Source organism: Eulemur rufifrons, chromosome 30 (assembly GCF_041146395.1).
Source record: "Eulemur rufifrons isolate Redbay chromosome 30, OSU_ERuf_1, whole genome shotgun sequence".
NCBI classification, from domain to species: domain Eukaryota; kingdom Metazoa; phylum Chordata; class Mammalia; order Primates; family Lemuridae; genus Eulemur; species Eulemur rufifrons.
The window spans coordinates 96793284-96817094 of record NC_091012.1 but is presented as its reverse complement, the minus strand read 5'-3'; the positions used below and the strand labels follow the sequence as shown (position 1 = coordinate 96817094).

General features: G+C 39.6%; 1 protein-coding gene across 1 annotated transcript in view; it reads right to left on the bottom strand.

Annotated features, from left to right (window-relative positions):
• Positions 1–20522: 20522 nt before the first annotated feature.
• The window catches only part of ARHGEF9 (Cdc42 guanine nucleotide exchange factor 9), a 102044-nt gene continuing 98755 nt past the window's right edge, over positions 20523–23811 (bottom strand). Inside the window, exon 10 of the mRNA XM_069464426.1 lies at positions 20523–20758. Within this exon, the coding sequence (XP_069320527.1) occupies positions 20577–20758 (182 nt within the window). The 3' untranslated portion in view covers positions 20523–20576. The remainder of the gene's footprint in view (positions 20759–23811) is intronic.

Genomic DNA, 23811 nt, shown 5'->3' with positions numbered 1-23811 from the left:
TTGTTGATCTATTCTAGTTTTATTTAAAAAATGTGGGGTGTGTGAGATTTCTACTCTTTGAAATTTCGTGAAAATTTACTTCATGGCTCAACATAGGATCAAGTTTTGCAAATGTCTCAAGCACATTTAAAAAGACTGTGGTTTCAAAATAGCTATATTTTTGTATACCTATAGCGATGGTTTCAAAAGTTATATTTCTATTTAATCAAGCTTTATAATCACATCATTCAAATGTGTGTCCTTACTGATGTTTTCTAATTATTCTGTCAAATTATGAGTAATGTATAAACATTTCTAATTTTGGCTTTGCTAACTTACTTTTGGATTCTTTAAAACAGTTTTTGTTTTATATACTTCAGTACTTTGTTGTTTAATACATAAATTCCAGGGCTATTATTGCTCCTCAATGTGTTGTACCTTTTGTCAACATAAAATAACCCTTTATACCCCAGGTTTTTAATGCTTTGTGACGTGACTTCTTTGCTGAAACAATTTTGCCATTTCTGCTTGTTCTTTGTTGTTATTTGTGATGGCTATGGTGGACTGGTGCTTAACATCTGTACTCCATCTACCATTCCTTCCTCTACCGCAGACCCCTTTCCAAGCCAGTGTTCTAGGAGTGACTTGAATTCTACAAATCAGATGTACTCACATGAAATTGGATTGTGAAGGTAAGGTAGAGCCTTACCTTACACTCAGAATAGACGCTTGGCACTGGCATTTTTCAAAAGTATACCAGATGATTCTAATTGGTAGTCATGGTTGAAAACCACATAAATAAATGATAGCTGAGGGGTTCCATAAATTGGTGTGGTGGGTGAACAAGCCCACAAGTGGGCTTATCTTCAGGAAGAAAAATAGAAAATTTCACAATTGAAACGAGCCATTGTTTTCCTACCTCTACACTTGTTGAGGGAGCCTAAAGGTAGCTAGAGGAGTGCTCAACATTAATGTGTGCATGAATCACTCTAGGGTCTTATTAAAATCCAGTTCTTATTCAGTAGTTTTGAGGTGAGGCCTGAGATTCTGTATTTTTACCCATCTCCCAGATAACGTTGATGCTGCTGGTCCACAGCAAAATCTTTCATTAGCAAGAGTCCAGGACACTGATCTGCTTCTCTCTTGGGTCCCAATCCTGATTTTTGAAGGCTTCTGCCCTAAACGCCCCAAATAGCTTGCTTTAGCAGCTATAATATGGAGGCTGCTGCAGTACCCATTCATGGAGCACTGGTATACCTCTTAACACGTTATTCCTCTACCAAAAGCCTCACAGCACCCTCTGTACCTAGCTCTTGCTGGAATTTGAGGCAGGGGTGGGCTCTATAGGCCATGTCAGTCTAACCACTCTCCAGAAAGGTCTCACTTCACTGCGTTAAGTTAGTTGCTAGTATCTTAGCTTTGTCTTTTTTTTTTTTCCCCATCAGTCCAGCCCCATCTGTCTATTATCTTCCAAAAATTCCTCAAACTTTCTGGTTTCTTCTTTGTATCCTTTCTGGTTTTCCAGCATGCCTATAGACTTGTTTTTCTTTTATATAGCTTTTGTCATTTCAATGGGATTTGCGAAGCATAGGAGAGAAAAATATATGGGCTCAGTTTGTCACCTTGGAGAAGTCCTACTTTTGATTTCGTACTCTTTAAGACCTGAAGTTCTACCATTATAATTTCATTTCCTTGTTAAAATGTGGGTAAGTTCCCTTTCTGAGCTGTTTTCAGGAAAAAAATTGAAAGCAGACACAAATAAAGATGATTGTAAGGGAAAGCCACCTCTTTTGATAAAACTAAACCCAGAATCTTTAATTACAGGTATTGACAGAAAAGTGGCTGTATATCTAGTGGCCCAAATCTATCCCCCTGTTTCACTTTACCTCCAAGCCATGTTTACTTCAATTCCCACTGTCATTACTACACCTGAACCCAGGAAAGCGTTGATTCTCCTTGAATGCTCTGGTCCAAATATGAACAAAATCCCTTCCCTTGTTTTCTCTCAATAACTAGTAGTAGCAATAGCAATAACAACAGTTGCCTTTCATTACCCTTCCTGTGTGCTAAGCACTGTATTAGGAACTTGGTATGAATTATCTCATTAAATCCTCACAGTTTTCCTGGAAGGCAGCTATAATATTATTATCCCTATTCTGATAAAACTGAGGTATAGAGAGGTTAAGTGACCTACCCATATAGCAAGTGACAGAGCCAGAGTTATAATGCAGGTCTCATTGACCTCATATGCAGAAATCTTAACAATTTTACTAAACAGAATATTAATACATCTCAGTTCCACTGTGCGTAAATGCCCTGTCAATCCCTCCTGGTTTCTCATCTGAGAGACTGATGTCCTCCCCAGTGACTTAGCCCAGCCAAGGCCTCTACCTCCAGGGACAGAGGGTCCATGGCTTATGTGACAGGGGAACAGTAGAAGGATCTTATTTGCCAAATGGTTTCAACCCAAATACTAGGCATACATAAAAAAAGTATCAGCCTAAAAATTATACACAATATAGGAGTTTGTGAATGGCAATCCTCTATTTTATATTCAGTTCTGCAGTTTTATACTTTTTTATTCTTAAAAGCTCATCTTTTGCTTCCAGACAAGTGAAAAACATATTAAAGAAAACAAAAAGTTCACAGTTTACTAACTCAGCACTCAATCTGTTGTGTTCAGTGGTTTGTCACTTTAGTCCATGATACTAAAATCTTGGTACTGAAACCAAATAATGAGCCAGTTTTAACTAATATGAGAGCAGCAAGTTGTTCGCAGAAAAAATATTTCCACTTATCAAGATGTGATGTTCTTTCAAGGGAAGTGAACATCATGTTCAAGGTGTCCGTTTCCTTACAAAAAGGCATTTAGAGGAAGCTCTTTTTTTTTTGTAGTGACAACATGCAGATTTGAACACTTCATCAAAGCAGGACTTTTGATCACCTAACCTCAAAGCACCTTGAGCAGGCCATGATGAGTATTCAGAAGGGACTCACTTTTCTAGATATGTGAATTTGCTTGTGTGAATAATCAGAGCTTCTGAGGTAAATATATTGTCACATGAACCAGTAAACAGACTTTTTGAAATGTGAATGTAATTCCCACACTAAAAAAACTACCAATTTATTTTTTCTTGAAGAATTTTGAAAGTAAATGAGATAGAAAAAAAAAACATGATATATAGCTGCCAGACTTTTTTGACGTGAAGCTGCCAAATATTCTTCACTTTAAAATAATACTATAAGAACCCCTAATGTTTTTATTTAATTGACTTGATTAGAAAAGACCAAATGCATATATGAAAGATAATGCATGAGTGTATATATAGATCCAATTTCTTTTCTGAATAGAAAGCTAGGCTCATGCAGCTTCTCCCCCACCCTCGTATTTCTCCAGGGTACATACAGAGTGGGGTGAAGCCGTGGACCCCTGTTGGAAGGGAGGATGACAGAGGGTGGGTAGGGAGAAGGCTGGGAGCCAGACATAGGGAAAGGGGAGGTCATTGTCATTTATTTGAGAAAATTCTCTCATATAGGCATACTGTGGGTGGGTGTCTGTGGGTGGGTGTCTGGGGGTGGGAGGTGGGGGCAGGCAGTGGCACAGGGATTTCTACTTAAGGCAAATTTGGAGAGCTATGTTGGGGAACTAGTCAAGAACACAGAAAGAGGAAAGGGCCGTATTAATACCCACTCTCTTTTTTATTAATGACAGCTCTATTGAGATATCATTCACATAACAAAGTTCAACCTTTTAAAGCATAAAAAAAAAAATTCAGTGGTTCTTAGTATATTAACAGAGTTGTGCAACCATCAGCACAATCAATTTTATATCATCCCCAAAATAAACTCTGTACCCATTAGCAGTCACTCCCTGTCCACTCTCCAGTCCCAGACAACCACTAATTTCCTTTTTGTCTCCATAGATTTGCCTATTCTGAACATTTCATATAAATGGAATAATACAAAATCCTCTAGCGCCTGGCTTCTTTCATGCAGCATGATGTTTTCAAGGTTCATCCATGTTGTAGCATGTATAAATACTTCATTCCTTTTTATGGCTGAATAATATTTCATTGTAGAGATATACCACATTTTGTTTATGCATTCATTAGTTGATGGACATTTGGGCTGTTTTCACCTTTGGGCAATTATAAATAAAGTTTCTATTAACAGTCATTTACAAGTTTTTGTGTGGATGTGTTTTCATTTCTTTTTGCTATATATCTAGGATTGAAATTGCTACTGGGTCATATGGTAATTCAATATCCAACTTTTTGAGGAACTGTGAGGCCCCCACATTTAACAATATGAATGCTTTTCATGTTTAAGTGTAAACTGATTTACTTGTTACAACGATTCTGTGAAGCAGTTATTAACTACTATTATTCTCATCTGATAGATGAGGAAACTGAGGCTCAGAGAAGTGATGTCATCTGCCTATGATCCCATAGCTAGGCAATGGATGATAGATCTGGGATTTTTATCCAGAAAGTCTGGCTCCAGTGTCCTAGGAGGAGGAGATGACCAGGCAGAAAAAAATCAAGTCTTCCTTCAAGAAATGATTGTTTCAAATTAACATATCCAATTTATAGTAGAAGATTGGGTTTTAGCTTTCACTGACTAGTCTTTTTAGTTTAACCAGGTGGATAAAAACTCAAACTCTATAGCCAGATGGCCTAGGCTTAAGTCCAAGCTCTGCCACTCACAACCTGTGTGACCTTGGGCAATTTATTTAACCAATATGTGCCTCAGTTATCTCATATATAAATGATTATAATAAAAGCATTTTCCTAAGAGTGCTATTGTGAGGATTTGATTAATTTTATATATGTTAAGCACTTAAAATAGGGCTTTTATATATAGTAAATGCTCAATAAATTTTAAAACAATATATGGACTGGTGTTCTCTTACCTTTTTGGATTATGCCTTCCATCAGTAAAGCATTTATGAGCATGCCTCCCCAATATAGGTATATTTATTAGAAACTATAATCATGTACAACTGACAATCCATATTTAATTATTGAGAAAGGTTAAGTTCCTTATTTTTTAGATAATAAAGTTCTAATATTTTCTTCTATACTCCCTATGGATGATCTTGTGTGCTTCACTCTGACCACTGGCTTAGTCCCAGATGGGGCACTAGGCCTGGAGTGGGGGAAGAAGTGACTTTTCCCAGATTTGCTGCTGGGCCTGTGTTCCTTGTGTCGGTAGGTACAAGGATGGGAGTGGGCAAGACGAAGAAGAGACTTCTAGGGGTGACAAAGATGCGCTCTTTCTGTTAGGGGTTTCCTCCAGGGGAAGGGAAGTGTCTACTTACCTATAAAATAATTAGTGCTTCCATTTATAAACATCTATAATCTACCATGTAAAGGGAATGGCCTCAAATCTCTCTCTGAGAAAGTGCAATGTCCAGGTGAGTCCCAGGTGTGATGGGACTCCTTTCATTCTTCAGAAACCAGAATAGTAGAAGAGGCCAGGAAAGACCTTCTGCCTCCGCCATGATGGGCTTCTGGCCTCAGTGAACAAAGAGGATATATTTACTCCAAAAAGGACACAGTAAAACTTTCAATATTCCTCTGGGCCTTTAGTCTGCCATTCTGAATCTCCTTCCAGAGTTCGGGGAGTTAGACAGGGCTTTAGCAGCCTTTGAGTTGCGCTCTTTCAGTTCATAGAAGAGGGAACTATGATCTTAGAAAAGCCCCTTCCCTTCTCTGAATCTCACAGGGATTTAATATAACAACAATAACAACTGTCATTTTATTGAGTTACCACTGTTACAGGTGCTTAACATGTATTAACTTATTTTATCATCATAATGATCCCTATGAGAATTAGAAATTATTTTATCCTCATGAAATGCATCTAATTGTGGATTAATCAAACTGGAGTTTCTTTTCTTCACATAACAAAAATCCAGAGGTTAAGTTGTTGCTGACATTTTGTTCGTTTGTTTGTTTTGGGGGGTAGGGAAAAGTTGGTGTCTTTTCATTTACCATGAAATGATCAAAACTGCTGCTCATAAAGCTAGTGAATAATATTCTCAATTATGAGAAAGACATGAATAAAGATATAGGTGGGTATTATCCATAGGTCACCAAGGAGCACAGTTGACACAAAGAAAGAAGTAGACTTTTCATTACCTAGCTAATAGATAGAAAAGCAGTTTACAATACCCGTTACCCCACAGAAAACTCCATATTAAAAAGAAAAAAAACATCCATCTTTCTATTCACCTCAGTATAATAATAACTATAGTGTATAAAGAAATTATGTTAAAACATTTAAAATATTATTTACTTTCTGTTTCTGAGTAGTTTCACTTAAGATAATGGCTTCCAGTTCTATCCATGTTGCTGTAAAAGACATGATTTCATTTTTATGGCTGAATAGTATTCCATTGTGTATATATACCTTTTCTTTATCCATTTATCCATTGATGGACACTTAGGTTGATTCCATATCTTTGCTATTATGAACACTGCTGTGATAAACATACAAGTGCAGGTATCTTTTTGATATAATGATTTCTTTTCTTTTGGGTAGATATCCAGTAGTGGGATTGATGGATAAAATAGTTCTATTTTTAGTTCTTTGAGAAATCTGCATATTGTTTTCTATAGGAGTTGTACTAATTTACACTCCCACCAACAGTGTATACGCATTCTTCTTTTTCTGCATTCTCACCAACATGTTATTGTTTGACTTTTTAATAATAACCATTCTGACAGGTATAAGATGATATCTCATTGTGGTTTTAATATGCATTTATCTGATGATTATATTGATCATATTTTCATATGCTTGTTGGCCATTTGTGTGTCTTCTTTTGAAAATGTCTATTTATGCTGACATTATTTCTGTAGTTTGCTGATGCCATCAGGGATCCAGTCCCTTCCCATCTGCTTTAGTCCATTTTCTGTTCCTTATAACAAAATAACTGAAACTGGGTAATTCAAAAGAAAAGGAATTTATTTCCTACATTTCTGGAGACTGGGGGAGTCCAAGGTCAAGGAGCCTCGTCTGGTAAGTGCCTTTTTGCTGGTGGGGACCCTCTACAGATGCCTGAAGCAGCACAGGGTATCACATGGTGAGGGGGCTGAGCATGCTAATGGGCTATCTCAGGTCTTTCTTCCTCTTCTTATAAAGCCACCAGTTCCAGTCCCATGATATTAACCTATTAATCTTAATCCATGGATGGATTCATCCACTCATGAGGGCAGAGCCCTTATGATCAATCACCTTTTAAAGGCCTCACCTCTCAATATTGTCACATAGAGGATTAGGTTTCAATGTGGGTTTTAGAGGGAACATTCAAACCATAGCATAGCACCATCTTTCCCTGCTACCATAGTATTTAGGCCTTTATCCTCGTGCTTGTTACTTTATGGCCACAAGATAACTGCCCTAGCTCCAGAGGTGGGAAGAAGAAAAGAGGTGATGGTGCAAGCCATATGTCTCCCCTTTTATTGGGAGAGCAAAAGATTTTTCAGAAGCCAGCCCTCCCAACAGAAAACTTCCCCTTATATTTCCTTATTCAGGTGTTGGCTAACTCTTGCTGCAGGAGAGGGTGGAAAAATGAGTGTTTAACTGAGCACATTGTTGTCCCAAACAAAACTGGTGTTCAAGTTGCAAATAAGAAGGGAGAAGCAGATATAAGACAGGCAATCAACAATTTCTCATTCACAGATAAGTACTATTATGAACCTCATTTTGCAGAGAGGGAGACTGAGACAGTAGTCACATAACTTGACTAAGGTCCCATACCCAACCAACAGTAGAGCTGGGATTTAAACCCAGGCAGTATGGCTCTATCCTAGTGTTTCTTCAACATTCTTTGTGACAGTCAACAGTAAGAAATATCTTTAATATTGCACCCCAGTACACACATATATTCAAAACACTACATACCCTTTCTACCTACAATACTCCATTATTTTCTGCTCTATTTCTATTCCATTCTATCCTACTTCATCTTCTAAAATTCTGATCAGCTAAAATAAACTCATGTCATGACCCAGCAATTTGAAAATCATTTTATTGACTGCTCTGCCTCAATACAGCCACTTCCTTAATGGGATTTCAGGGTTACCAAGAAATGCCTTACGGAGTTGTGTCACTCTCTAAGCTGCTGCTTGAAATGCTTTCTTCCCTTTTATCTAAATATTTTTCCCTTATTGAATCTGATCCATGAAGGGGGATGTTTTCTTTGAGGGTTCCTGTTTTATGCAGCCAGAAACAATTCCTAACTGGCAATTTACCAATGTTTCATAAGAAGATCATTTATAACACTTCAGATAATACATAGTAAGCACTCACGCATGTATCTTAGTTGAATCTTCCCAAGAGGTGCACCCTCTGATATGAGAGGAGCAGGGAAGTGATATAGGAAAGTGAAGGCAGCCGGTGAGGGGTGTGTTATTAAACATCTACTACAGTGGGCAACTGAAGCTTAACCTCCACTTAATACACACTTCCAAATTATCACAGCTGAGGGGTAAAGTAGCCAGGATATGTATTACCTGCATCAGTGATTAAGAGTTACCTACCAGGGAAGAAAAGGCAGTAATTCTCAGGCACTTTGGGGATGCTATACTCTGGACAAAGTAGGTTTCCAGCAGCCTGAGGGCAGCCCTCCAACAAAGATGAAGGTGCTGGATGGATATTGCAAGTCACGCTGTTGTGCACAGAAATGGTAAGGTGAAGGATGGGACAACAGCTTGTGGTACAATGTGTTAGCTTGCATCCTCATCAATGTTATTAGTTCTGGTATATTCAACCATTACTGGGAACCTGGTCTAGTGCGGGCAGTTAGCTACGCTCCCCGCAAAGAGGTCCTTTTCTCTTTGTTCTGATCAGGTCTCTAAGTTGACTACACCAGTTTGCAGGGAGTTAGCTACGCTCCCTGCAAAGAGGTTTTTTCTTCCGATCAGGTCTCTCAGGCAGGGGTCATCGCAAAGGATGAAAAATATAGTAGGAAACAGAAATAAAAGATAAAGTAATGGCAACAATAATACACAGAGCCAAAGATATAGTTTATAAAGTAAAAGTTTATGAAAATAGATAAAGGAGGGTATCCGGATGGAAATATTTTACCCGCATAAAATATCTCCCCGACTGAAACTCCACACAGGTATTATATAGGGTACATACAAGCTCCCCATTGCCAAGGGCAACGGGATTTGCATACTAACAGGCAGTTTGCTTTAGGGTCAAAGTCTCCTAAAAGGCTACTACAGATCCTTCAACTAACTCTAACTAGGGGAACAATGAGTTATAAAATCGTCTTGGGGCAAACTTCTAAGTTTTTTGATAAGGCTATTACTTTAGCAACAAACAGAGACATATTGGCTCCGGTGATTGTGTTCTTGGAGACAGAGATGATCCCAGAAGTCAACATGGGCTGTGCTTTGTGTTAATTACTTGAACGGCATGGTTCCGTCTGGGCCCGGCTTGGGCATTAGCATATCTATCTGATTAGCTCTCATCTCCGGGGGTCCACCTGTCAGCTCCGGCAACCTTTGGTTCTAAGGGAGGCCCGCCTTGTCTTTCAAAACAGGTGAGAACCAAAGGCCCAGTTTACAGCTGTCTCTTTGAAGTGCAGCTTCTACTGACCAGCAAGATGCCCTCCTGAGATGAGGCAGCTTTTGAACTAACACATTTATTTTTTCCTTAACGCAAAGCCTTGTTTGACTTCTGAAATCAAATCTTGTCTCCAGAAATACAGGGGGCATTTCTATAACTCAGTATTCTTAGGCTCAACATCTCCCCCTTTTTTATTTTTTGAAGAAAGTTGATGGAGTTGGACAGCCATCACAGCGAGGCGTTGGTCTCCGGATTCTTGTCTTCTTCGGCGTTTTCTCCAGACTATAAATAAACACAAGCAAAGGATTAAAATAATGCCAAAAGTTACAATGGTGGAACTCCCATAGATCTTAAGATGATAAAGTGGATCAGCTGACTCCAAACCAGAAGAGATGTCATTAATAATGTCAGCTTCAGAGAGCAATTTAAGTTTGTGACTGAAGGTACTTAATATTTCTTGTTGCAAGTTTCCAGTCTCTTCAGTCAGATTTCCTTGATTAAGTAGATGTTTTTTTGATGTTTTCCCAAGGAAACCAAGTTTGATTATATATGTGAGGTGTAACACAAAATTGAGTGATATTCCAATTGCAACAAAGTCTAAGTTGCTTTTGTAGACTTATAACCTTGTCTCCCAACAAGGTGACTGCTTGCTGTAAGTCAGCCACTTGAGTAGCTAATTTAGAGTCAATGTGATCTTGGGTAGACCATAATTGATTTGAATCATGGTGCCAATTTTGAACAAATTCAGTGGTCTGAACGGTCTGATGCAGAGCCACACCTGCGGTGGCCGCAGAAGCAGTGACAGCAATGATTCCCAAAATAGCTGCTATTAAGAGACCAATAAGTCTTTTTGTACGTTTAAGAATGTGGTTAAGTAGTTTATCCAAAAGGAACATTGCTGGTGTTTCTTGCCAGACTCTATTCATTCTAACAGGTAACCACAGTCCTGTTCTGGCTTTGAGAATATAAAGTGTTTCTTTATAAGAGTTGAACTTTATAGAATTGTTAATACAGGTATAATAAGAACAGTTGTCACAGGTCACTAGGAAAGAAGGTTCTTTATAAACAGCATGTCCAATCACAAATAAGTAAGGCAGTCTAACACAAACTTGAATATAATGAGTAGAATTTAAATTAAAAGTCCATTCTCGGCTATTGTTTGTATCCAGAGTGTGTGTGCTAATCCAGGCCTGCAAAGGGTGCAAAGCAGCTGATATTTTCCACAACTCATCATGAATAGGGCCATCTAAAATATGAGGAACTGGAGAGCTCATACCATCATTGAGCCATGTAATATGACTTTTAAGGTCAGTGTCTTTTACAGACATCGAGGTGGCAGTTTTATTCCAATGAAGCTTTTTAAAATTGTGAGAGGAGGCAGGATGTCCATAAGGACTCCAGAATAGGACAACACCATAAGATGTGGACCTAGCAACAGTGTGCCCCATGTGAGCTCTACAATTGTCCCATTGTACCGAAGTTTTAGGATCAGAAATTATTACTTTCTTACAAAGGGGTATATCTGTGGGTGCAATTTTAGAATGCCCAATAGTGATGTGTCTGGTTGCCAGACACTCTTACCACCATGCTCACCATGCAGATCATGGCAAGAAAAAGATTTACAGAAGTTTTAGGTACAGATGTCTGGTTCAATATCCTGTCTGCTTCTTCGTATGTTCTCTTCAGCTGTCCCCACGTCATGGTCTGTGCCTGACGTGTCTTCTGCTTTTTCCCCTCGAGTTTCCACTCTGGGTTTGATTCTTCTGCTTGGAATCCAGACTGTTGGTCTGTCATCTGTCAAAACACAAGCAAAAACTCTTCCCCACACCTTTGCCCATCCTTTTTTCCATTTATTTTCTACATCATCTTTCCACCAGATAGGCTGGTGAGGGAAAGAGTCTGATTGTGGACTCCCATTCCAATGCTTTTCTATTGCTGTTAATTTATCTTCCTTATGAATATTCAAAAAATTTTAGGTAAATAAGGCTTGATTTATTCTATCTTTGAGAGACTGTCTACCTCCCCCTTTTTGTTTTAATAACATGTTTTTTAAAGTTTGATGTGTACATTCTATAATACCTTGTCCTTGAGGATTATAAGGAATGCTAGTAATGTGCTTGATGTCCCATTTAATACAAAAAGCTGCAAAAGAATGACTAGTGTAAGCAGGGCCATTGTCAGTTTTAATGGTGGCTGGGACTCCCATTTATACAAAACAGGAGTGTAAATGTGAAAGTACATGTCTAACAGTTTCTCCAGAGGATGGTGTAGCCATAATAAGACCGGAATAGGTATCTACAGTAACACGTACAATACCTAACTTGCCAAATTTAGGAATATGAGTAACATCCATTTGCCATAATTCATTTGGTGAGAGACCTCGAGGATTAACTCCTGCAGAAAATTTAGGCTGATTAATTAATTGACAAGTGGGACAATGAGAAACAATATGTTTGGCTTGATTATTAATTGTATAATTATATTGATTATTTTTAAATCAGTTAACATTTGCCATTTGCCAGATTTCTTTTTAATAACAAATACAGGAGAATTCCACAGACTGGTGGACTCCTCTATATGTCCTGCTTGTAATTGTTCTTCTCCTAATATTTGAAGAGCACCCAATTTTTCTTGGTTTAGCAGCCACTGCTCTGTCCATATAGGCTTTTGTGATATCCAATTTAAAGCCAGAGCATAATGGTGCTTTTCAGTAGCAGTGGCCCCTATCCAAAATTTGGATAGCATAAACCATGCCGAGAAGTATGTGCCTTTGGTGCCTCAAAAGTCCTAGCCCCTTGGCTCCTTTTACCCAAGCCAAAACAAGGGTTATAATTCACATTTAGCATAATCTGTTTAGCAGGAGCAGATGTATTAGGTATATTGATGTATGCTCCCCATTGCTGTAACAAATCTCTTCCCCACAAATTAATAGTGATGTTAGCCACGTAAGGTTTTAAAGTGGCTGTCTGTCCATCAGGGCCTGAACAATTTAAAATTTGTCGACTTTGAAATATGTCAGTCATCGTTCCTATTCTGGTAAGAACAGTAGGAACTTGTTGTAAAGGCCAAGCCTTTGGCCAAAAACTTTTAGAAATAATTGTAACATCAGCTCCAGTATCTACAAGTCCAACAAAAGATTTGCCATTTAACTTAATTTCTAATTGAGGTCTTTGGTCATTAATAAAAGTTTGCCAATATACTTTAGTTCCAGTACTCCCAAAACCTCCTTGCCTTAGAACATCTGTATATAAGGTAACAATAGAAGTTGTGCAATACGGTCTCTAGCCTGAAAAAGATAATCAAAATTGGAACTCATCATAACTGAAATTTTTCCTGAGTAATTTGAATCAACTATACCCAAATGTACTGAAATCCCTTTTAAGGTAAGAGAGCTCGGGTCACTGATAAAAGCTCCGGAAAGTTGTTTATAATTTTTTTTTCCCCAAATGTCCTTTACGGCCATAATCGAGACATTTTACGACAGTTTTTTTGCTTTCTGGGAATGCCTTTCCCACTGCTAGCCTCAGCCAACATTTGCATTTTAAAAGCCTCTGATTTAACTTTTCGGCGAAACTTTTTTTTTTTTTTAATTTTTGAGCGGCGGATGTAAAAGCCGCTAACATTTTGAATTAGTATTATTAAAAGCCAATATATGTAATATTAAATTTTTCAAGTCAGGCGGACTAACCGTTTTTTGCACATTTTGTAATCTAGTAATAAAATCTACATAAGTTTCATTAACATTTTCTTTAACATCTTACACAAGAAAACAGACTGTTTAGGAGAAGCTATCTTCTCTTATGTTCTAATACAGCACTGTTGAATTTGAGCAATAACCTGATCATCTTTTCTAAGATCTTAGTTTGTTCTTTCAAAGTTTTTTTTAACAGCCTCTCTCAAGGGTGGATCATGCTTCTGGGAATCATTTGCATTAGAAAGTAGCGGTTCCCAAGCTTAAACGGCTGACTTGAGCCCTGCAGAGAGCTCTTAAAGTGAAAGTTCTCCTTTAGAATTCTTTCTTTTTCTCTTTTCTATATTTTCTATAGACCCGAGAAGAGGGTCGGTACCTACTTTTATTGGCTTTGTCTTATCCTGGCCCAATGCAGACGGAAGGTCCCAATTGACCTTCTCTTTTCTGCTAAAAACAGGCTCCAGATCTTTTACTAAGCTTATTTTAGGATGGATATCCTCCGTCTCACTAAAAGAGAATTCTGAGTTAGAATGAAACAGCTGTAGAGCTTGAGAAATTAAAGAGCAGAGCTTTTAAATACATACAGGGATCTTTTTTTTCTTTTTTCTTTTTTCGGAGCGCTTTTCATGTTTTCAGCGCCAACTACTTTTGCTGTAGCTTGAACTCACCTGTAGGTGGGAACCAATCTGGGGCTTGGAAATTAAATGTAACAATTTCTCGAGATTTTTCTTTTTGGCAATTACTCTAGTACTCTTTAATAAGCTCTCAACAATTCCACATACTCAGAAAAGATAGTCTTCCTCATTATTTTAATCCGGACAGAATAATAGTTTACTTTGCCCTGGAGATGTTCACTTACCTCTCACTAGGTAAGACACGTGCGCGACTTTCAATCCACTCCAGGTCCCTTGCGATGCAATTTGGGAACTCTTCACTTGAGCAAAGCCTTTTGCCTTCAAGACCCTATTGGAGTATCCTGCCGACTACGCTAGTTTGCAGGGAGTTAGCTATGCTCCCCGCAAAGAGGTCCTTTTCTCTTTGTTCCGATCATGGTCTCTAAGTTGACTACACCAGTTTGCAGGGAGTTAGCTACGCTCCCTGCAAAGAGGTTTTTTCTTCCGATCAGGTCTCTCAGGCAGGGGTCATCGCAAAGGATGAAAAATATAGTAGGAAACAGAAATAAAAGATAAAGTAATGGCAACAATAATACACAGAGCCAAAGATATAGTTTATAAAGTAAAAGTTTATGAAAATAGATAAAGGAGGGTATCCGGATGGAAATATTTTACCCGCATAAAATATCTCCCCGACTGAAACTCCACACAGGTATTATATAGGGTACATACAAGCTCCCCATTGCCAAGGGCAACGGGATTTGCATACTAACAGGCAGTTTGCTTTAGGGTCAAAGTCTCCTAAAAGGCTACTACAGATCCTTCAACTAACTCTAACTAGGGGAACAATGAGTTATAAAATCGTCTTGGGGCAAACTTCTAAGTTTTTTGATAAGGCTATTACTTTAGCAACAAACAGAGACATCTTGGCTCCGGTGATTGTGTTCTTGGAGACAGAGATGATCCCAGAAGTCAACATGGGCTGTGCTTTGTGTTAATTACTTGAACGGCATGGTTCCGTCTGGGCCCAGCTTGGGCATTAGCATATCTATCTGATTAGCTCTCATCTCCGGGGGTCCACCTGTCAGCTCCCAACCTTTGGTTCTAAGGGAGGCCTGCCTTGTCTTTCAAAACAGGTGAGAACCAAAGGCCCAGTTTACAGCTGTCTCTTTGAAGTGCAGCTTCTACTGACCAGCAAGATGCCCTCCTGAGACGAGGCAGCTTTTGAACTAACAGGTTTATTTTTCCTTTAAGGCAAAGCCTTGTTTGACTTCTGAAATCAAATCTTGTCTCCAGAAATACAGGGGGCATTTCTATAACTCAGTATTCCTAGGCTCAACAGTCTAGTACTGTGGTGCTGCTATAGGAATGGATGAAACAGTGTCAGTAGGAACTTCAGATGGGGCAAGTCTTAAGTTTTAAGCCCAGCATGTACATTAACTCTGTGACCCTGATATTCACCTTCCTAATCTGTAAAATGGGGAAAATATTCATATTTACCCCTTAGGGTTATTGTGAGAACCTATAACAAACCTTAGCATATTAGCAAGTGCTTCATAATTGCTAGGTAGTATTTATTAATAAAAAGTGTTTGACTTGATCCTGTTGTTTTATCTATGAAATGGGGCTATCTATGCCTAAAGGTATGGGGCTTAGAATGAGCATGGACTTCCTTAGACAAAGATGAACAGGAGCCAGAAGGCATGGAATTCAATCCCGTGACCAGGAGGTTAGATGTTTAGGAGTGATCTGGCTGAAGCTGTCTGTTCTTTTGGCTGGTTTGCTACCTTTGCTTAGAAGATCCAACCCCTCCCCCATCCCAAGAATATACACTTACAGAGGAGTTTGTACTTCAGAGAGATTTACCATGCCATAAGTACCATGCAGGTAGGAGCAGTATCTGATTCATTCACCTCTATATCCCGAAGCCTAGAAGTGTTAGGCATTCAAGTCAATATTTGTGGATTAATAAATGAATAAAAAGTGATATTCAGAGCTTTTTTATTCCATCTGATCTAATCTGCCAGGATTTTAGTCATGCTATTCCTTCTTCTTGGAATGCCCTCTATTCCTCTTCCCACCCTCTGCCTCATGCTTTTTTGACTTGTATAGTAAAGAATTTAACCTTGCCCAAAGAGAGGTCTGACCTTTTCCCTCTGCTTCTGGGAGGTAACCTTTAAACCCTTGGAATGTAATGTTTGATAGCAGTATTTTTGTTTGTTCGGGGTCCTTGGCTCACCTGGTAGTCTAACAATGTGATTTAGGATAGGCTTTTTTGCCACACCAAGAAATGTGCTCTAGGCTGGGGGCTTTGGGTTACTTGGCACCGGCTCACCTCCTGAAGAGACTGCAGACTGAGATCAACCACAGGGGATGACAGAGCCCCAATAAAATCTCTAGAAGCTTGGGGTGTCACTGGTTGGTAATACTCTACGAATATTGTCACATATCAACGCTGAGAAAGTAAAACTGTCTTGACTCCATGGAGAGAGGACAGCAAAAGTCGTCCTCTGCATTTAGTACTTTGTTAGACTCTCTCCCCCATGTGCTTTTTCCCTTGACTGAGTTTAATCTGTGTTTAATAGCTGTAATTAACTATTAGCATAACAGTGAGTTCTGTGAGTCCTTCTAGTGAATTATTGAACCTAAGGGTGGTCTCAGGGGCCCTTGGACTTGCAATTGGCATCAGAAGGGACAGCTGAGAGCTAAACCCTGCTGATTTTGGTGTGGAGAGATGGCAGACCCCAGGGAAAAAGGAAAGGGTGGTGATAGCAGAGGAAGGGGTTAAATGAGGAGAGCCAAGAAATGAACAAAAGGGAAAAGTCACTTAAGGAGAGGAGGGTTTATCACTTTCTTCAAATTCTTGGTTAGGGGAGCATCCCCAAGGCCTAGACAGATAGGGCTCAGGCTCATACGCTAACACAGAAGTCCAATACCTGCTCCCCGCTCCCAATGCTGCAGCTTGGAATAATTCTCTGGACCCTTTTAGTAAGTCAGCACTTTATTGGGGTCAGTGTTTAGTTGCTCTAGAGAAAGGCATGGGAGACAATGCCAGAAGGACCCACTACTGGGTCTCTCACGGGCAGCATAAGACACCACATGGAGGTGTACTGGGAAGCAAGAAGCATCTACATGCAGGCAACACCATCATGGAAGAAAAGATAAGGTCACTCCACCCACTCTGAGAAACAGATAAGGAAGGTATCTAACTTTGAAGAGACAGGATAAAAGGCTTTAGGAAGGAACCGGGAGTGGAGGATTCCTAAGTGATATGGCTTCTGGTCAGGTTCAAAGGACAACTTTTAAACTCCCATGAGTGCCCAGGGAAGGTATTGGATTTGTTGCTATGAGCAAAAGGAACAACAAGGTGAGGAATGGGCTGTCAATTGTGTAAAAGGACCAGGTGACATGAAGGACAGTCCCATCCATAAAGATACTTGAAGTGCTCCTGGTTACAGGATAAAACTTGGTTTTTGTGGTCTACTCTTCCAGAAAACACATGGAAGGTCACAAACAGCCCATAAGATGCTCGGGAATGGAACAGCAGGCTTGGCAGGTAAACACTGGGTTGGGGTAAGCTGTCTTGCACCAGGCAAATTTCCTTTAGTTTGCAATCAGCAACACACACACACACACACACACACACACACACAAAATGGCAAGAGAATTATGCCTAGAGGTGTCTTTTTACTTCTTTTATTGAACTCCATAAATATTTTCATAAGGCTTTGTGTCATTACAACATCTTTTTGTTAAACATTTTTTTAAACACACAACTTTGACACTTGTTTGACAGGGTCAAACAGTCAGAGGAAACAAAAGAATAAACTGGCAAATGCAGAGCAGCAGGGGTAATAAAAAATCACTGTTGCCCATCCATCCACCCCAGCCCACCCCAGCCCCAAAGCACTAAAAGATCACTATTTGGCTTCACACTAGAATTGTCAGAACTCTCTTGTTGCTGTTCTTATAGATCCATTAGAGATATACACATAGAGAGAGGGGGAGAAGGGGAGAGAGAAAAAAAAGAGTTAGATTTTGCCTTAGGACTTCCCCACAGCAGGGCCCATAGAACACACTAGCAAAGCCTTTTGGAGAGTAAATCCAGGCCTCACTGAGTTGAGGAAACGGGAGCTCCAGGCCATGCAGAAACAGAGGAGAATTATAGAGTTCTTGGGGATAGTATTGCTGTGGGGACACAATAGGTTTGGTCACTGAGCTCAGGTAATAAACTGGGCTCCCCTTGGGGCTGTTGGACACTGGTCTGCTTTGCTTCCATAGGCTAAGGGGACACTCAAACCAATGGAGAGCTTATTTTTTATTATTTTCACAAGTTACTGGCATCTGGTGAGGCCAGTGCGTTGGGCAGAGAAGTCGGGGGGTGAGAGGCGATATTCCTGTTTCTGGAGCCCTGGACACAGACCCCAGGGAGGGGGCAAATGACAAGGCCTAGCTAACGGACTTGTCTAAGCATCCCCTCCTGGTGTGCTGCCAACCCCTGTAGAAGCGTGTCAAGGCCAAGCCTAGTAAGGAGGAGTGCAAACTAGGAAAAAGGTACACTAAATGGAGGCCTGCACAGCTACTGAAACATACACTGTTGGCCAGGGAGGACATTTTAGCCTGTGTGCTGGGTCCCTCGCCAAGGGGGCTTAAGTAGCTAGGTCGTGTGCTGAGCAGTGTTGGCCAGTCCCGAGCCCTGGCCCTCTGCCCAGCTCAGGCTCATCCTTGACTTACTATACAAGTCTGACTTGGTTGTAAATGGAATTGAAGCTTAAGCAGTTTATAATTTGATTTCCACAGAGAAAAGACTCCCAGGCTGGGCAGTGCCTGGTCTGGGTCAGCTATGCTGAAGTTCTTTTGTGATGAAGTCTTCTCCCATGGGGTCCAGGACAGACTCCCAATCTCTAGATTCCTCGCTCAACTGGCTTGTTCTCCACAGCAGGGCCCATCCTCACTCCTTTATACCCCATTCTCCTTGGCATTCATGGTCTATCTATGCAAGGGGCCACATGGGGAGGAGAAACAGATTCTCCTACACCCTTAGGAAGCCTGCCTCTTTGTGGGAGGATGCAGTTTTGCCCAAGTGGAAAGCCTGCCAAAAATGAGCCTGAGATCCCTTTTCCAGAGAACCCCTCACTTGCCTCAAATGTCCTGGGATGAGAGATGTTAGAAACAGGTTCTTCTCTTTAAGTGCCATAACTGTTTTAACTATGCCAACACCAATAACCCTCCTGTGCCAGGATGGCAAGAGAAAGAAGTAAGACAGGAAGAGGGGAAAAAAGGAGCCAAGGAAAATTGTCCATGCAATCTGTTAACAATTGGGGAAGTCTCACACAATTGGGGTAGTGGGAATTGCAGGTACAATATCATGGATCAAAGCTGTCTCTTTCCATGTCCATCCCTGTTCTTTCCTGTAAGAGGTTATTGTCAGCCTTATATCCTGTCCAGGTCAATAATTTGAAGGCAGCTGATGATCTTGGTCAGGTGGGCTCTGTCTTGAACCCCTCCATAGACTCCTATCAATGCTGCCTAAAAAAATCTGCAAATGAGAGCAGGGATGACCAGGACACTGAACTGATTGCTGTGTGGAGCCCTGCCTTAAACCTATTTTGTACTTGGGGGGCAGATAAATCCCTCCCCCAGAGGCAGAGTCTCAACCTCTTTGCTTCCACTTCAGATCTTCTATTGGGCTAGGGGAGGGACAGGCCTAGGAGGAGACCTATAACAAAAGCAGCTTGAAAAAGAGAATAATTGGCCCAAACTAACTCCTAGATACAAAACTGCAATGACTCAGCAGTGCTGCAACATGGGAACCCCAAGTGCTAGAAGAAATAGCCCAAATGCAGAATGTTCCCTGAACAAAAGTCTTCTCTAGCATCATTATACTCTTATACTCTCTTGCTTCTGTTTGGTTTTTTGATCCCTCCACAACACCTAAAACACAGTGAAAGCAACAGGAATACTTAGCAGTTATGTCACAGGGCACAACAGAGCATATTCAGACTGGCACGACTGAGGACAGAGGGTGCTGGGAAAAAGCTATTTGGGGCAACTGCAGGGCTGTAGGAACATTCGCAGATGATTGGCTGAGGAGAGAGGAGAAAGGAGATCCTCCCCTTCCTCAGTGAAAAGTGAAAGAGGGAAAAAAGAAATCCCAAACCCCCAAACTCCACCCACATTAAATTAAATTCAAATGTTATCAGCATCAGTATCATCAGGAAAGAAATAATCAATACAAACACATCTACGGTAATAATGACAAGTCAGTGAATCACTCATAGGGAAGGCAAAGAGATCATCTCAACAAGAAAAAGGAACAAATAGAAATATCAATTCCTGAAAGAAAAGGGCAGAGGACAGGTAAGAACTGAAAACTTTTAAGAAGGGATCACATGTTTGGAAGTCATTGGTACCTCTTCCTACTAACTACAGATTTCACTTCCCAAAAACAATAGAAAACATTTTTGGTCCTTCTCTCTCTCTCTCTCTCTCTCTCTCTCTGTGTGTGTGTGTGTGTGTGTACTCAAGGGCCTGTGTGTGTATATGTCTGTGTGTGTATATATATATATGTGTGTGCATGTATGTATGTGTGTGTATACATATATATATATATATATAAATTTCAACAGTGCTTCTCCGAAAAAAGGTCCATCTATAAATATAATTTTATTTACTTTATTTTAAAATTATCTGCCTCCCTGTAGGTATTATTTTTTGAAGGGGGTTAACCTGCTGAAGTTTTGCCAGAATGGTGACTGGCTGCGCTTGGGTTCGGTGAATTCAAAGACCTGTGACTGAGCGATGCCATCGGGGACCAGGTACTGGCCTTGGTTTAACGGGTCCTGTGGTGGTGGGTAGGAAGGAGGAACTGAACGGGCAGAGTTGACACCTAGAGTAGATGAGAGATCAAAGGGAAAGGGTATAAGTTACATAACAAAGGGCTTCTCAAATCGCCCAGTGATCACTCTGGGCAAACAGTTCAAGGCAGCTTAGTTTAGAGAGTATGAACTGGTATTGCAAATCATCCAAGGGGAGAATTCTCCCTAACAGATTTTGGAATGGTGAAGATATTACTGCAACCCCTCACACTTCCACATTCAGTCAGGTATCACTAAGTCATTTGCGGTATTGCCATCAGTCATTTTACAGATAAGGACACTAAAACCTGGAAAGAAATGTCACACGCAAGGTCATATGGTAAGTTAGTGAAAGCAAGGCCTAGAACCCATATCCTTTGACTTTTCAGTTCAGAGCTCTTTCCAAGAGACCATAATCTTTTATGCAGGGCTTAGTCCTGCAAAGAACCCAACAAACTCCATTTAACTCCAAAGGACGTTGGTTTTCTCCCTCTCCAACTCCCCTAGAAGTGTCAAAAGAGATTAAGAACTACTGACTTCAGGGCAAGTATCTAGGGGGTGAGAGAGAATGGTTTTCTAAAAGCATTAGGTACAAGTGATTTAGTATCCTGCCCTGGGTTGAGAATGATGAACCTGTATTTAATAGGGAATTGACACTGATAGTTGAGGGAGAAAGCAAACTCACCACCAGAAGATATGATTCCTGGAAAGCAAGGAAGACTTAGAATATATTTGTGACCATTCAAAGGGAACAGCTTTAATGACACTAAGATTAAAGACTTTCTCAACTTCTGTAGGTGGGTTTGCAACCATCAAAGCAAAATACACATTCATGGAGGATTCCAGGAACCTGGGGGCCTAAAGTGAAAGTTTAATCCTGACCTATATTTACAGCAGAATAGGATTAACCATAAAGCATATAATTCAGACACACCAGGAAGGCCTCTCTGCTGTTCGCAAATACCTTCCTCATCTGCTGATCAGTGTCTGAAATTCCAACATTACAACTTCTTTGTTTGCCTTTGTTTGATGACTTAATCCCATTACCCTGGAAGGAGTATCATAGTAAGTCATCACCCATTGGCACTTCAGTGGGAAGGATCAAGTTTTTTTTTTAAGAGCCAGTTTTGAAAGGTAGTGAATGTTAGAAATATGAGGGTACTGGATGTCAACAGACAATATGGAGTTATTAGGGAGTGAGTTTGGGAAGTGCTAATTTGATTTTTTTTAAAAAAGCTCTTTTTTAAGTTTATTATTGATTCACATGCAGTTGTAAGAAATAATACACAGAGATCCTATGTACTCTTTTACCCAGTTTTCCCAAAACTATAGTATGATATCATAATCAGGATAGTGACATGGTTATAGCTTACAGTCAAGATATAGAACATTTCCATGATCACAAGGATCACTCATTACTCTTTTATAACCACACTTACTTCTCTCCTGTCCTCATCCCTTCTTTAGTCCCTGGCAACTGCTAATCTGATTCCCATTTCTAAATTACATCATTTCAATAATGTTATATAGATGAAATCATACCCTATGCAAACTTTGGGGATTGGCTCTTCTCGCTTAACAAAATTCCCTGGCAAATCACCCCAGTTGCTGCATGTATTAGTAGTTGATTCCTTTTAATTGATGAATAATATTCCATGGTATGGATGTACCACAGTTTGTTTAATCATCTACCCATTGAAAGATATCTGTGTTGTTTCCAATTTGGGCTAATATGAACAATGATGCTATGAACATCTATTTATAGGCTTTTATGAAAATACAAGCTTTCATTTCTCTGGGATAAATGCCCAGGAGAGTAACTGATAGGTTGTATGGCAGTTGTAGATTTAGTGCTTAAGGAAACTGCCAAACTATTTTCTAGAGTGGCTGTACCATTTACATTCTCACCAGCAAGGTATGAATGATCCAGTTTCTCCCACATCCTTGTTAGCATTTGGTATTGTTACTATTTTTTATTTTAGCCATTCTAATAGGTATGTAGTGATATCTCATTGTGGTTTTAATTTGCATTTCTCCAGTAACTAATGATGTTGAACATTTTATCATGTGCTTAATTACCATCCACATAGCCTCTTAAGTAAAATATCTATTTGTATCTTTTGTTCGTTTTCTAATTTGAGTGTTTGGTATTATTACCGTTGAGTTTTGAGAGCTCTTAATATACTCTAAAATAGTATTTTGTCAGTTATGTGTTTTGCAAATATTTTCTCCTAGCCTGTAGTTTGTCTTTAATCCTACTCACAGGGTCTTTCACAGAGCAAAATTTTCAATTTTGATGAGGTCCACCTTATGAATTTTTCATTTTGTGCTTTGAGCTTTTGATGTCAAATCTAAAAACTTTTGTGCTTAGCCCTAGAGCATAAAGATTTCCTCTTATCTTTCTCCTTAGAGTTCTACAGCTTTACAACTTCATGCCCACCTTCCAGGGATTACCACAAAGATGAATTGAAAGAACTTATATTAAGGAACTGATACTAGACAGGTACTCGAATAAGCAGAAGGTAGTTTCTTTCCTTTGTTAAGCTGAGCATTTCAGTTCTGTTCTGGTTCACGAAAAAAGAGCAAATAAAGCTTTACTTATGATTTAAATTGATTCTCAAGGTATTTTTCTTTTTTAAGTACTTTGGTTTATGGTTCAGAGAAAGAGAGGGAATATCTGAATGTTTTCTCTTGGTTCAGTATGAGGTTCTATATTCTGATTTGTGGGCTCCTGATTTGGCAAGTACTCCCAGACCAGTGAAAGAAAGCTGAACACACATTCCCAATATATTTATACTTATTAAATAAATTATACACATTTAATATTGCCCATATGTCTCCAAATTATTAGTAAAGTTTCTCCTTATTTTTATTTATTTACTTATTTTTGTTTTGGGGGGATTTTTACTGGTCAAGTGAAGCAGTGGGAGTGGAGAAGGAACAAAGGACTCTACAACTGGTTGTGATCAATTAGTCGTAAACACCACTGCACTCGACCAATCTCTCCTTATTTTTAATAATTAAAAATAAAGAGAAACTTAGGTTCTATTTTTTTTCTGTACTTAGTGAGCTATCTTTGGACACA